The sequence below is a fragment of the Sabethes cyaneus genome, chromosome 2, assembly GCF_943734655.1.
Source record: "Sabethes cyaneus chromosome 2, idSabCyanKW18_F2, whole genome shotgun sequence".
Taxonomy (NCBI): domain Eukaryota; kingdom Metazoa; phylum Arthropoda; class Insecta; order Diptera; family Culicidae; genus Sabethes; species Sabethes cyaneus.
The window spans coordinates 187,222,372-187,235,929 of NC_071354.1; the positions used below are offsets into that span (position 1 = coordinate 187,222,372).

Consider the following 13,558-nt stretch of genomic DNA (forward strand, 5'->3'; position numbering starts at 1 on the left):
GAGCAGCTGATCGTTTTGACAGTTACAGCTTCGCAGTTGTCTCTTGTGCTTGTCTGCGTTTTGCTGGTCGTGAGGAAGTGGAACATCAAATTTGTACTAGTTATCGGATAAAAGTTTTGATTCGGGCAATGTATTCCAATCCATCGATTCACGGTGCTAGACTTTGTCCAAATCTAGTTTGCGCTAAGAATGACTAAACGATGTCAAACTGATGGCCAACAGTATAATCTCGGTACAATCGACCCCGCAGAACAGTATGAAAAAAACGCCAACCGAAACTGGCACCGTATTATCAATCAGATTGGTATGTTCTGCTACTCCGATGTGAATCAGCAGTAGGGCGAACGGCAGACCAAAAATTTCTGTGCGTTTCTAACCAAACACGGTCGCATCTCGATGGCGGGTGTTGCATCCGAAAACTGAAGGCATCCACGCTGTGACCAAGTGCAGTCACTACGCTTATTGCTGATTTTGACAAAGGCCTTAATTAAACTGAGATGACCGGAACCGGAAAATGAGCTGTAAACTCAGAAAATGTTTTAGGTCGCGATTGCCAAGCCATTTCCTGACTTTGCAACTTTTGACTTTTTGACACACTATCACATGAGCGTGAAGGTAAACAAAAAGCTTTCCGTGACATTTCAAGACATACTATGGTTTCTTTTTATAATTCGTGTTGTCTAGACACCGCTTGACACAACCATGCACAACTATAGTTTGTCTATATAAGGTTGCCCAAATGTTTATTTTTTGTTCAAAATTTCACAAAATTAAAAAAAAAGGTTTTTAATGGCAATAGCCTAAAAATATAAAATTAAATATCAAAATATGTGTTCCTAACCCTAACCTCATCGATTCAAGCTAAAAACGACAAAGGGCTTTAGGACCCAATTCAAATAGGAATTCATGGGTTTTTACCACGAAATTTTGGCAACTTTTCTCACCTACAAAATGTGTGACTGAACAAGTGTGCTAAAAATCCAACTTTCAATGCAAAGGGCAATACCGCACTTCTCACCAAACTGGACTCAGCAGTTTGAAACTGCGATTGCACAGCACCCAACTGCGATCAAACTGCGACATACCGAAATTACTGTAGTCAGAGAGAGAAATAGCAACAACTGCAATGTAGCTGTTTCGTTCCGACATATACATTAGCATTAGGGAAAATAATCCAGATTTAGCTGCCAGAATACTTATGTCGAATTTGTTTATTCAATCCGGGTTGAAACTGGGTGAATTTTATCTGTCAGATAGGAGCAAATGAACACAAAAAGTTCATCCAGTTCCAAACCGGATTGAATAAACAAATTCGACATTACCTCTCTTTTTTCACATTAGAACCAACAAATATCAGCAACTTCGTAGTCGTGAATGATTAGACAACAGCATGTGTACAGAGCTAAATTTAGTAACTTTGTGATGTGTTTTGATTTCGGTAAAATTTTACCGAACTCGGTGCCTTTTGTTAAGTATGTTGTTAACTCGAACCCGAAATCTATAAACAATGCAAGACAATGCAATGTCTACCGTAATGCAAGACATTTTTGAACTCAAATAGAGCTTTCTGATAACTCAAGCACCCACACTAGCTAACACGAAATACGCGTGTATACACATGATAGGGTATGTTGCTGCTTCATCGTAATTGCTTATTCCTTTGCTATCCAACCGAAGAGACCGAAACGATTTAATGCAAAATAGCACTTTTATGAGCGATATCGCACTTTGGATGGTACAATTTTCCTTGCTAGAGTGACTATATACAAAGTGGCGACAAGTCATCCCAAATGTATGCAATGCGGTTTTTCCAAGGTTTTTCTTTCTCTTTCCTGTATACGCGTTGGATAAGTCGTCTGCTCGATTGGAATGACACTGACAGATAATTATCATTCCAATTTTGACATTGTCGCCACTCTGTATACAGTCACTCTATTCCTTGCAATTGACAATAAAGTTATAACCAAGTTTTAGCTAAATCCAACCTATTTACATCAGGTAAACTCAGTTGTGGAGTGTGTCTGACCTTAACTCAGAACACGACAAATGTCGCTGATTCAGCGTCAATCCGTTATGTGCAACACCATAGGGCTGCGGATTCCGTTTTTTGGTTGGCTGCTTTGATTTCTGACAGCCGTCAAATTTTAGCTTCGAAGGACGTGACGTCACATATTTCTTTTCCACACGTTTTCATTGCGAACGGCAGCAGTAAATCGTAAACCAAAATGGTAAATGTCTAAAATTTACAGCTATTTTCGTGTTTAGTGTTAACTTTCATTATTAAATTGTGTTATTGGACTGCCCTACAGCAGATAATTCCAAAATGCTCAGTGATTTCGGACTTTATTACTGTAAAATCAGTGTTTCAAATGTTATGTTTGTGCCGCTTCCGATTTGACATCTTGTAATCTGATTTTGTTCGAAAGTAACCATATCCAAAAACCCGAATATTAACTATTGGAAATAGCATTTATACGAATTAAAATGCTTATTTGATTATTTTCTATATATTTTTTTACATTTTTAGGGTCGCGTTCGTACCAAAACCGTAAAGAAGGCATCAAAGGTCATAATCGAGAAGTATTATACTCGATTGACCATGGATTTCCACACGAACAAACGTATTGTCGAGGAAGTGGCTATTATTCCAACCAAACCGCTACGAAACAAGATTGCTGGGTATGACTAACGGTAAAGTTTTTTGAACGTACATAAACAATAAATCCTATTGATTCTAGATTCGTGACACATCTGATGAAGCGGCTGCGTCACTCTCAGGTGCGTGGTATTTCCATTAAGCTGCAGGAAGAGGAACGTGAGCGCAGAGATAACTACGTGCCGGAAGTATCTGCTTTGGAACAGGACATCATCGAAGTTGATCCGGAAACCAAGGAGATGTTGAAACAGCTCGATATCAACCTAGCGATCCAGCTGGTTAATCCAACAACGCAGGGATACAGCAGGCGAAACTAATTTGATGGAGGATGGTTTAAAACTTGTGTGGCGAGCAATATTTCGTATTTGTTACGAATATCAGTCCAGCCATGAAACATCGATTTGAAAAAACGTCATGCAGTGTATTATAACAAGAGAAAACTTCTTTTGTGAAGAAGGATAAATACAAGGTATTCAAATCGAAATAGTTTACAGCTTCAGCTTTAGTTTTTGATGACGGTTACGAAAAAGTTAATGAAGTAGCAGTCATAATGTGAGTTCTAAAACCAACGATTAGTCAAAAATTTATTGGAAGCGGTAGTTATTACCGTGTGAAAATGTAAGGTCCGTAATATCCGTAGTGCATACTGAACAGCGAATTCAAAGCCAAAACCAGAAGCGACAGAACTTTTAGCTATTTCCCAGGTAGGCATTTTGATGAACATTTTATCAGTCGCACATAGATATTTGTTGTACAGTACTGAGCTGTCCAATTTCGGACATGTACAGAATTTATATTGATATTGAAGTTGTATATATTAGCTCTTCAAGATAGGTTGGTATAATGGCATAGTAAATACTAAGCGCCACCTTTAAATTAACTTTACTAAAACAGTTGGCAATTTTATTGGAGCAAATCTTGGCTGTTCGATTAATGTTTACGGCTTTATTCTGCGTGTCCGCACGCATAATTTACCCTAAAGCTAGTCTAGCAGAAATCGAATGGAAACATCAAGGCACTGGCATTCGGCATTCGTTTTTCTTAACGTTCAAGGTTTCAAAGGATCAAGAGACCACTTGTTACGGGTTTGCGATAAATGTGCAATTTCCTCAACTTAAACAGCAGTCTTCCAGGCCTAGGTTTTGTCCACTAGCTCGAGTACATAGATCTTATTACTGTATTGCTCCCCCTCTCCATTGTTACCAGTTGATCTTAATCACGCACTACTGCAGTTTTTGTAGCGTCTTAGTAGAATACGAAACCTGGAAATTAAATAAAAAGAAAACTTATCCAACTTAATTCTACTATGTATATTTAGTCTTGACAGATACGTATTTCGCCCACGTCTTGCAGGGCCCGAAAACAGACACTGAAGAAACCTGCAAGTCGTAGGCGAAATACGTATTTGTCAAGAATAAATATGCATAGCAGAAAAAAATTAAATAAGTTTTCTTTTTATTTAATTTCCAAATCACGTACTGTTTATTTTATTATTGAACAAGTAAACCCAATTTGACGATCGAGACGATTGTCTCATTCCTGACTCATGCGTTCGATTATAGCCATTATTATAGCACACTAAACATCACGTTGGAGACGATCAACTGACTGTCTTCACTAAGCAATAGATCGCTGGATGATGCATTATGCGCATTCTATAGAACTCTTTATGAAATCATAAGAGACCTTGTGCCCCACAGAACATTCAACTCTGATTTTGTCAAACCTTGTTGAACTTCGAAATTGCATAGCCTCCGCAACTTACTTTGAAAATCTTGGAAATATTTCTTCCTCTCCAAGTCAGAATTAGATCGAACATCCCTTCGAAAGGCTGAATCGACTTATCAAGAACGATTAAGAACAACCTATAACCACTTCATCTCAAGGGTCTAGTGTCCAGTATTAAACAGAATACTGCACATTTCTGGCGCTATACTAGGAAGCTGGAAAAGAGTGACTGAATTCCCTAGCAGTACACGTACAATACGATGGCACCAAGCTTGCACAAGTAGGAACGTTGCAGAACTCTTCTTTCTTCAAAACCGTGTATAGCAGAGCAGAATGTCAACTGTTTGCCTATGTACAAGCACACGAGTTCTCCCTGCTATCCATCCAAATTTTCACAGACGAAGTAATTGTCGCTTTCATTCAAAGACTTAGACATAAAGGGCTACGTACAGACGACATTCTTCCAGTGCTTCAAAAATACTATCCGGTGGAATCGATTGATTTTCAACCATTCAATGCGTGAAAGATTCTTTCCGTCTGCTAGTAAATCGACCTATAATGTTTCAATTCACAAATCGGGCCATCGTAACAATATCTTCTACTATCACCATGGAGTTTCGCTACTTTGATGGTGTTGCGGAGCGTACTGCGTACGTTGTAGTGAATTGCGCTCGCTCTCGTACAATTCATATTCTTTATGGCGTACCTCAAGGAAGCGTACTTGGACCATTGCTCTTCAATATCTTCATAAATTACCAGGGGCACTCATGTATGGTATCTCTAAGATAGCATTACAAAATAATTTAGACAATCTAGTAACAGCATGCGCAACAACTACAAAAAATGTAAAATGGTATCCTCTACCCACAGCAAAAAATTTCTGTACCATCAATAACTCATTGATTGTTAGATATTGTAAATAGCAAATATTGTGAGAAGCCCCAGAAGCGTATACTATCAGGGTTATTTTTAACTGGAATGGAAATAGAGGTCTATGTATTCACATTTGATGATCAACTCTTCATTAATCTTGGGCAAGACGAGTACAATTACCAGGATTGAACCCATATGAATAACAATGCTTTTATAATTTAAACGAATTTTTTATTCGAATTTAAGTATTAATTACCCGAATTCAAAAACTCAACACTTTGAAGTTTGCCATTTGATTTTTTGATTTGCAAGATCTTGTTTTAGTGTTTTACCGAAATCTCAGGTGAGATTTCCCTATTTATCAAATCGGTTAAATATAATATATATGTATGACAACAGTGCGGTTGTATTTTGAGCACAACCTAGAGCGCAATGTACTTAGTTTTTGCTTGCTTGCATCATATTTGATTTTTAGACAAAAAAAATAAATACGAAAATTATTTATGTGGGGAACATTGTATTTTAAATTTCGAACAACAAAATTAATGTGATAGCATGGCGGACATGACAGACCTGCGACCGGACGGATGGCAAAGTTTTTGCTGCTTGCTGGAGGTTTGGGTGATTGTTCGCCGCACGTGTTTTTGCACAAGTGGTTTTTTGCAAAAATTTTCAGTGTGCACACTCAAATGTCGAAGTGAGACCCCCCGGAGACAATCTTTTTTGTGTAGAGTCGAGGTTGAAAGTGACTTTTGGAGATTCCCAACGCAAAGAAAGCTCATTCACTTGGTGGCAGCGTTGCCAAACAAAAATTTTCTCAACTTATTGATTTGATTGGAATGATCCAGGTTGTTTTTGCAGGTCTTGATACACAGATATTCTATTGAAGATCAGTCCAAGCATTAGTTATTTGAAACAATAAACAAATTTATAGAGGTTTTTAAAACTTCATAGATTTTATCAGAAACTGAAGCTAATTTCCCTCACAAAAGAAAAACATTTTTTGAAATTCAAATTACTAGATGAAAATACGACACCACTGCTGGTTCGTTTCGTTTGCGCGAGAGAGCAAAGGCAGAGAAAACGGCAACGGCAGTTTGAATTCTGAGCTCGCTCCGATCGAAAGCTGTAGATTTGTTCCGTGGTAACACGTTTGTTCCCATCTTCTGTCTGAGTGCGGCAGATATGCATACGGTAGATTGTGCAGTGAAGAAAAAGTAGTGTTTTTTGTGATACCAGTGCTTTTTGCAAAGGAATTCCGTGCTAAAATTTTAGTTCCGCGCAGTGTCCTACGGAGTAACTAGTGTGGTGACAAATTTTTGGATCCCGGAAGTGCAGAAATTTTTTTTCTAGTTTTTTCCTTCTATACCGTGGAGCAGATCAAACCAGACCCGTGCCAGCGGAGAAATTTTTGCTAAAGTGAGTCTGACATTACCAATACACGGAATTACCCTCTTGCTCATCTCGTACGAACACGAGCATACGTGTGCCTGTCGGGACCAGGGTGGTAGACACCTTGTATCCAATAAAATTGATTCGTTCCTGTCTATGGACATGGTTAATTTTCTCTAATGTTAAATGTGCCTACGCAAAAATTTATTCGTCAAATAAATTAACTTGTCTTACTAAAAAATAGAGTGTTAGGAGTGCACCTGAGCAGCAGTATTTTTATTATAAAAATAAAATATCGCACTTAGATAAATGTTATTGCTTGCCACCCTGATTAGTGGCAGCATTCAAGAGCGGCGCGAAGAGATGGAACTTCGCAGAGCGATATAAGTGTTGTGGCATTTTCCAAAAAAGAATTTGACCTCTTTTGTATGTATGGGAAGGTGTGATCAATTTGATAAAATTATGCGATTCATATCATATTTTTGACAGCTGCTAAAATCGTATGTTGATATCGAAGTAGATGCTTTACGGATTACTTAGATGGGTTGTCTACTATTCGGTTGCTGTAAATCGATAAAATCTAACTGCATACGTTAATCATGTACCTACATAAATGTGAATCATCTTCTAAAATCTATGTAGGTGCATAGGTGTGCCGAGATGTAAATGTATGAGTGTTGCATGAAACAACAGAAAAGCCTGTTACCAAAGGAAATTCTGTCATGTTATCAAATTGTTTGGCAGTTTAGAATTACATATGCAAATATTTAGTTTCTACGTGTAATTCTAGCGTAGTTTTGGCCTTTTGGCCACCAAACATTCGATTTTTATGCTCCTCAAACTTTGTACTTTTCTCTAAAACATTCAGTAGCAAAACTATTTTTTTTCTACGTAATATAAATACTGGTTGATTTTTAATAAATCGAGATCATTTTTTGACATTAAAAAATTAATATAAATGCCTTAAAAATATCTAATTATCATTAATCAACGATTTTTCCACAATTGCTACCATTTTATATTGTCGATGCAAGTAAGTTTTATACGCTCTGTGGTAAGCCGTATTCCTACGGCAATAGAAATGTTACATTTTCGAAACATTCTATGGCTACAACCTTGACCATGTCCAACTTTGACGTAGGACTACCTCTTTCAGGAAAGTAGCTGGTATAGGAAGTCATTCCAAAAAATCAAAATGTGAGCGTCACGAAAAAATGATACGTGTTGAGCGCTAATAACTTAACGCTTTTCAGATCAATTTTCAATATTGTTGTGTCAGTCGATCGAAATATCTTCTAAGTATCAACTACAACCAATTTTTCAATACGCAAATGTTGAAAAATTGAAAATAATGAAGCATTGTCCAATTGGAAATCCTCGCAAAATCTCGTCCCATCCCAACAGGTCGAAGATTCTTTGCGGCGATTGAACCTAGCCGTCTGTGCTTGGGAAGTAAACCAGAACAAATGACAAATTCTCGTCTCAACAAGATTTTTTAATATCGTTATTAAACCTAGATCAATTTGATGTCTTTGCCCAGAAAGAGTGACAAAGTCACCTCGTCTTAACAAAGTTTATATGATCGCGATTAAACCTACACCAATTTGATGTCTGTGTTAGGAAAGTGTGCGAGAAAAAAATGACAAAAGGTCCTTGTCGCAGATCGCAAATTCTTTACGGTGAGACGATAAGACCTAGGGTTGACGCGTAAAAGATTGTCCGATCGATTGGCGCAAAAATATAGACAATCAATTTGAAAATTTGTAAGCTATTAACGCTCAAACTCTGATCGCTTTTCGAAATAGATTTTTTTGAATAACACCCTACAGCAGCTACCTTCCTGAAATACGTACGTCAAAATTACAATTCCCTAGCTTTCGGAAACATAACCAGAACATATGGTCGGTGTAAAATCAGACAAGTCGCAAAAGTTAAAGAATGAATTATTGACAGCAAACGATCAAGAATTTTCTAAGCTTTATTTCACTCTAATCAGGCTACATGAATGTTGCCAACAGCCAGAGTTATGAGTTGATTTCGAACGATTGATATGAACCGTAGAGAGCAGCAGACGTTGAATGCGTTTTTCTCGAAATCAGAGTTTTGTCACTTGGTTCGGTCTGACTTAACACCGACCATATAAAGTTAAACTTGCCGTAAAACTGATTGCAACTATACAATTGAAAAGTTTAGCTATATTCTACCTTTTTGCAAATCCCTGAGGTAGACACATCGTACCAATGCAACATTAAATTACTACCGATACAAGATGCAGCCTTCTGCTAAAAAAATTAGTTTCGTTCTCCAAAATAATTTTTTTTATTAATTCCTCCAGCTCCAGACATATTAGTACAGTGCTCATGAAGCTCTCGGCTAGAACAACGTTCCGATACCACTTGTGGTGTGGTTACACGCTTACTCATTACGTTTAGTCGGCATCTTATTCGGCAAAAAGTTAAACCGCGATAGAACGAATTCTGCTGTTGCGTGATTCGCCTCCGCTTTGATTCACACTCCCGCAATAAACCGGTCGTTCGTTGCTACAGAAGCTGTGTGATGCAGCACACCTGATTGGAAGGGAATAATACGCTTTCCGGCCCGGCCTGTGTAAAAAACCAACCGCTGGTAATGTTAAGCTTATGTTGCAAAATATAAATATGTTCATCATAAATTTAAACTACATATAATATGACTACCGACTCTACCTGAAGCAATAATAATCTCACGAAACGAACGATGATATCGATATGTAGGTGGTGCATTGTATTTTTCAACCACGCATATTTGCCGTCATACTAAATCCAAGCCCGTTAGATTGACAAATATTGAGACTCGAATCCTATGATCGAGTAGATTTTGAATCGGTTAGTCGCGCTAGATTCAAACTAACGACCCACTGCAGAGGACAAGCCCTGCTTCCTAAGGAACGATACGGGGTATTGGCATCTAATGATGTGTACGTGCTATAATTATGCATAATTTACGTCTAGTTTCAATTTTATCGCACCGTTGATTATTTTAACTTCTCCGCTTGTGCCCTTTACACAGTTTTACACAGTTGACTTCCGTTCGTTTTTTTTTCTTTTTAGACTGCACACCTGTAGCTTATAGTTCGGTACGGAATGTCATTGATTGTTTTTTCCATTGCATCCGAGTTTGGAAATCGGAACAAGAGCTCTACTCTTCTTTAGAAAGTCTTGGATTCCAATAAAATTTACCTTCGTTACTCATTTGGTCAGGCTGCAAACAAAATAAGAGTGTTCTGTTTTTCAAAGGCTTTCATTTCAGTAAAGTTTCCATGTATGTTTTAAAGTTTCAGTTATTCGTAAGTGTGTGCTTGCGACCATTTGGAAATATTTTTTTTCATGTTTTGACTTCTTATCAATTGCTAGGCACGTTATTGCATGGTATTAGTTATTCATTGGCGTATAACCAATTGAAATTATACGACTTAAAGGCGGTAAACTTTCACACTGAGCGGATAATTAAGCAATAGTCACTTGAAGGTGCAAATCTTTCTCTTGCAGGCGGGAGAAGTCAGTTTCCATATTCGTTGCATTTTTACTGCGAGCTGGTTAATGCTTCTATAATCAATTGCAGTGTTATGTACTAGGTAAATTAATTTACAATATGCAGCTTTAATAATTAAACATGTAATAAAAAGCTTGTAGAAATCCGTTCGAATGATCCGTCGAATAAAACTAGGTGTATGAAGTAACTGGATGCTTGCTAATAAATACTATTATACGAAACATCTTTTCCAACCCTTTGAATCGCTCTAGTTGTTACTGACGAACCTAAGATACTGCTAGGACTAGCTTTTAGAATAAAACTCCTTATCATTTTTCATACAAACTATCAAAGTGAAAGTTAAATTTTAATAGTTTCACGTTGGTGAAAGGTTGCCCGCTAGTTTGCAATGGTTTACGATGATTTATTGTTCGTTTCCTATAATTATCATTGTACAATATAGCGTCTATAATTGATTCCTCGTGACTGTACGCGAATATTGTCGCTAGGAACGCGACAACGATTGTCTGCTATGTGAGGGAGCGCCTACGTTACTACAAAGGTCGTTTATTCGCGTAGCGATTGCTACCGGGCAAAGGTATTTCGTTTCAGTGTCAGCCGGTTCCATGTGCCGTAGTTGCACTAATTACGGTACCATATTTTAACCAGGGAAAGTTCTGTTTGTCTTTTGCTTGGTATTATGATTTAACGCATCTTTTTAAGCGTTGCAGATAAGCACCCTATTGGAAGAGATCGCATTAAAATTATATTGTTAATTGACTGCAAGTGTTGCTTTCTCTATATAAAAACATGACGAGGCCTGGGATGTTGTTTTTAACTAAACCTCTGTCTGTTCCATACCAAAAACAGGTGCTATCTGAAGTCCGAATATCTGAAATTTTTGGCAAAAAATAATCAGCTTTTTGGAAACCCTTTGGTGCCCAGATTATCAGAACACGTTAAAACAAATATTTTGACGCTTTTGTAATTTAAAAAAATTTAACCTCCGAGTCCGAGTCTCTGATTAATTGCGTTGAAGTAGAATTGAATCTCTCCTCTTTACTCATATTTGACGCTCAAATCTCGGGTACTTTTTCATTTCGACGTATCTGCAAATGAGAGATTCTCTTTGTGTTTCCTCTCTTCCGCATTTTACGGCGAACCTAATGCATCTGTGGATGGAAAAAGCCTATTTGAGTTGAGATTTTATCCCATTCTCAAATCGGCATAAAAACCCATTATCTTTTGAAATAACATAGGTAACATTGGTACACAAACTTAGTCAAACATAGAGGCATAAAATTCACATCAAGTCACACTATTTATTTTCCTATTATTAAAAGTATTCGTCGATATCGTAAAGTCAAAATGTTCATACACCTCATTAAATAAACAACACATCACATGAATTGGTTCATGTAGTCCGTAACTTGTACGGTAAAAAGCAAGCCGTAGAAATCCTCGGGATCTAAGCGGTCGAGGCATAACGTTCACATCTATCATACGTAGAAGTTCTAGAGCGTTGACCTCCCATTTCAAAAATTGGGCGACGAAGACGGCACTGGATACGTTTCTCCTTTTACATAGGGATTCCAAATTCAGCAGTTTACAACGGTCCTCATAGGGTGGGAGATTTTGATGGTCCGACCACGGGAGATGTCTTAACGCGCGCTTCGATTCTTGTTGACCAAATGTTCGTGAACGGACTCCATACCACCGAAGCCGTCTCAAGAATGGAGCGTACTAGGGAAAAGTAAAGAGCTCGCAAACAATATGGGTCGCGGAAATCTTTATCCACGCGCATGATAAAACCCAAATTACGATTCGGCTTTGAAATAATGTCTGAGTAATGGTTGTTGAAGGTCATTCTAGCATCCAGCTCCACTCCTAGGTCCTTAACAACTTTGGCCCGCTCAAGAGTTGTCGATTGTAGGGTAAAGAACCGGTTTTAAGCAGTCTAAGCGGGTCACTGATTGTTTTACATTATTACAAGCGATGGGTTGACTAAGCGGGGGATATCAGCATACCAATCTTCTTGCTATCTTTAGTTCTTCAAGCTGTTACCATTGGAAGACACTATTGTTGAGCTAAACTTTTGATTTTTCGCTTTAAAAGTTGGAGCGGTGGAACTAATTTCAGACCGATTTCAGATCAGACCGAACATATTTTCACCCTCAAGGTGCTTTTTTAAGCAATCCTGAAATCTGAATTTTTTTACGTCCTCATAAAAAATCCCTCTAACTTTTCACCCTATTCAGTAAGTTCGCGGTCCTATCCGCGACCTACTAATCGGCATCTGATGCGTATTCAGCATAGCGTATCGGCATAGATGCGTAAAATGCCATCTGTCTAAATTGTTTATCGGGGCATACACTCACCGCACCGTTCGGCAAACGGTATTCGTCGTCTCTTTTATTCTCTAGTGTTCTTATGGGAAACTGCGAGTTTGATGTCTCACTCGCTGTTCATAAGGATGGTGGGAGAACAAAAGAGGTGAACATAGTAGTACACACGGTCCGACTCAGGACAGTGTTGTCAAAGCAAATAACATTGAAACACATCGTTGCTTCATTAAATCACTGAGAAAATCTTCGAAAATTATTGAAAAAGCCGTCTTTTCTGTTGTTTTTAATAAAGAAAAATTAATTATGAACTTACATTTCTCTTGAAAGTATTGAACCACGTTTTCACCATTGGAGGTTTCAGGTAATTTCAAACCTATAATTCTTATTTCCAGAACCGAAACAGTGTCTTGGCAACACGATAGTTCATCAGTTATGCTGCAGCTGCTGTTACTGGTGAACAGGTTCCGTCAATTCAGAATTTGTTTTCAGTTTTGTTATAGAATAATAAAACTTTCGGCTAGTGACAAAGCCTTAGATAATAGAAAAAAAGATAGTGAATAATATGGTATGTGACAATTGAGTGCTTGACTTTTAGAGTGGTTGTAATCAGTGCTGAAAAATGTGATGGATTTGTTAGTAGCGAGGTGGCGATTGCCTTCAGCAGCTGAAAAATGTACATTTTTGGACAACAATTTTTAATTCATCATATTTCTTGACGGAAAACCAGTAAATTGTGTTTGTGTGAATCAAATGTATGGTTAAGTGATTTGTGAAAATGATCTTATGGAAACATTTTGAAAATATGAATAAAAAAGTGCATTTTCGGCTCATTTATTTTCAACTGATTAAAATATGTGACACTACTTAACTCGTTGGTGTTTTGCTTCGTGTGAAGGTGATGACTGAGTATTCGGAAGTACTGATGGTCAGGTTGTTTAAACGACAGCATTTTGTAAACTGATTGATAAAGCCTTGTAATAGTTTGCATTCCTCAACAGATCGTACAGAGAGAAACATCTTTAGATTATCAGCGTATAGTAGCTTGCAGCCCGAT

General features: G+C 37.7%; 2 protein-coding genes across 8 annotated transcripts in view; both read left to right on the forward strand.

Annotated features, from left to right (window-relative positions):
• The first annotated feature begins 2,135 nt into the window (after window positions 1–2,135).
• LOC128734611 (40S ribosomal protein S17) lies at window positions 2,136–3,140 on the forward strand. Its single transcript, XM_053828892.1, has 3 exons — window positions 2,136–2,228; window positions 2,528–2,679; window positions 2,739–3,140. Exons 1-3 carry the CDS (start codon window positions 2,226–2,228, stop codon window positions 2,971–2,973), a joined length of 390 nt encoding a protein of 129 aa, XP_053684867.1. The 5' UTR covers window positions 2,136–2,225; the 3' UTR covers window positions 2,974–3,140.
• A 3,236-nt stretch (window positions 3,141–6,376) lies between these two features.
• The window catches only part of LOC128734396 (microtubule-associated protein RP/EB family member 1), a 30,771-nt gene continuing 23,589 nt past the window's right edge, over window positions 6,377–13,558 (forward strand). For all 7 annotated transcript variants that reach the window (XM_053828579.1, XM_053828582.1, XM_053828584.1 and 4 more), the window contains exon 1: window positions 6,377–6,676. The gene's annotated coding sequence lies outside the window, so the exon portion shown is untranslated. The remainder of the gene's footprint in view (window positions 6,677–13,558) is intronic.

Excerpts from the sequence above, each read along its gene's own strand:
- LOC128734611 (XM_053828892.1), top strand. Across the intron at positions 2,680-2,738 it reads CTACGAAACAAGATTGCTGG|ATTCGTGACACATCTGATGA; the intron begins GTATGACTAACG and ends TATTGATTCTAG.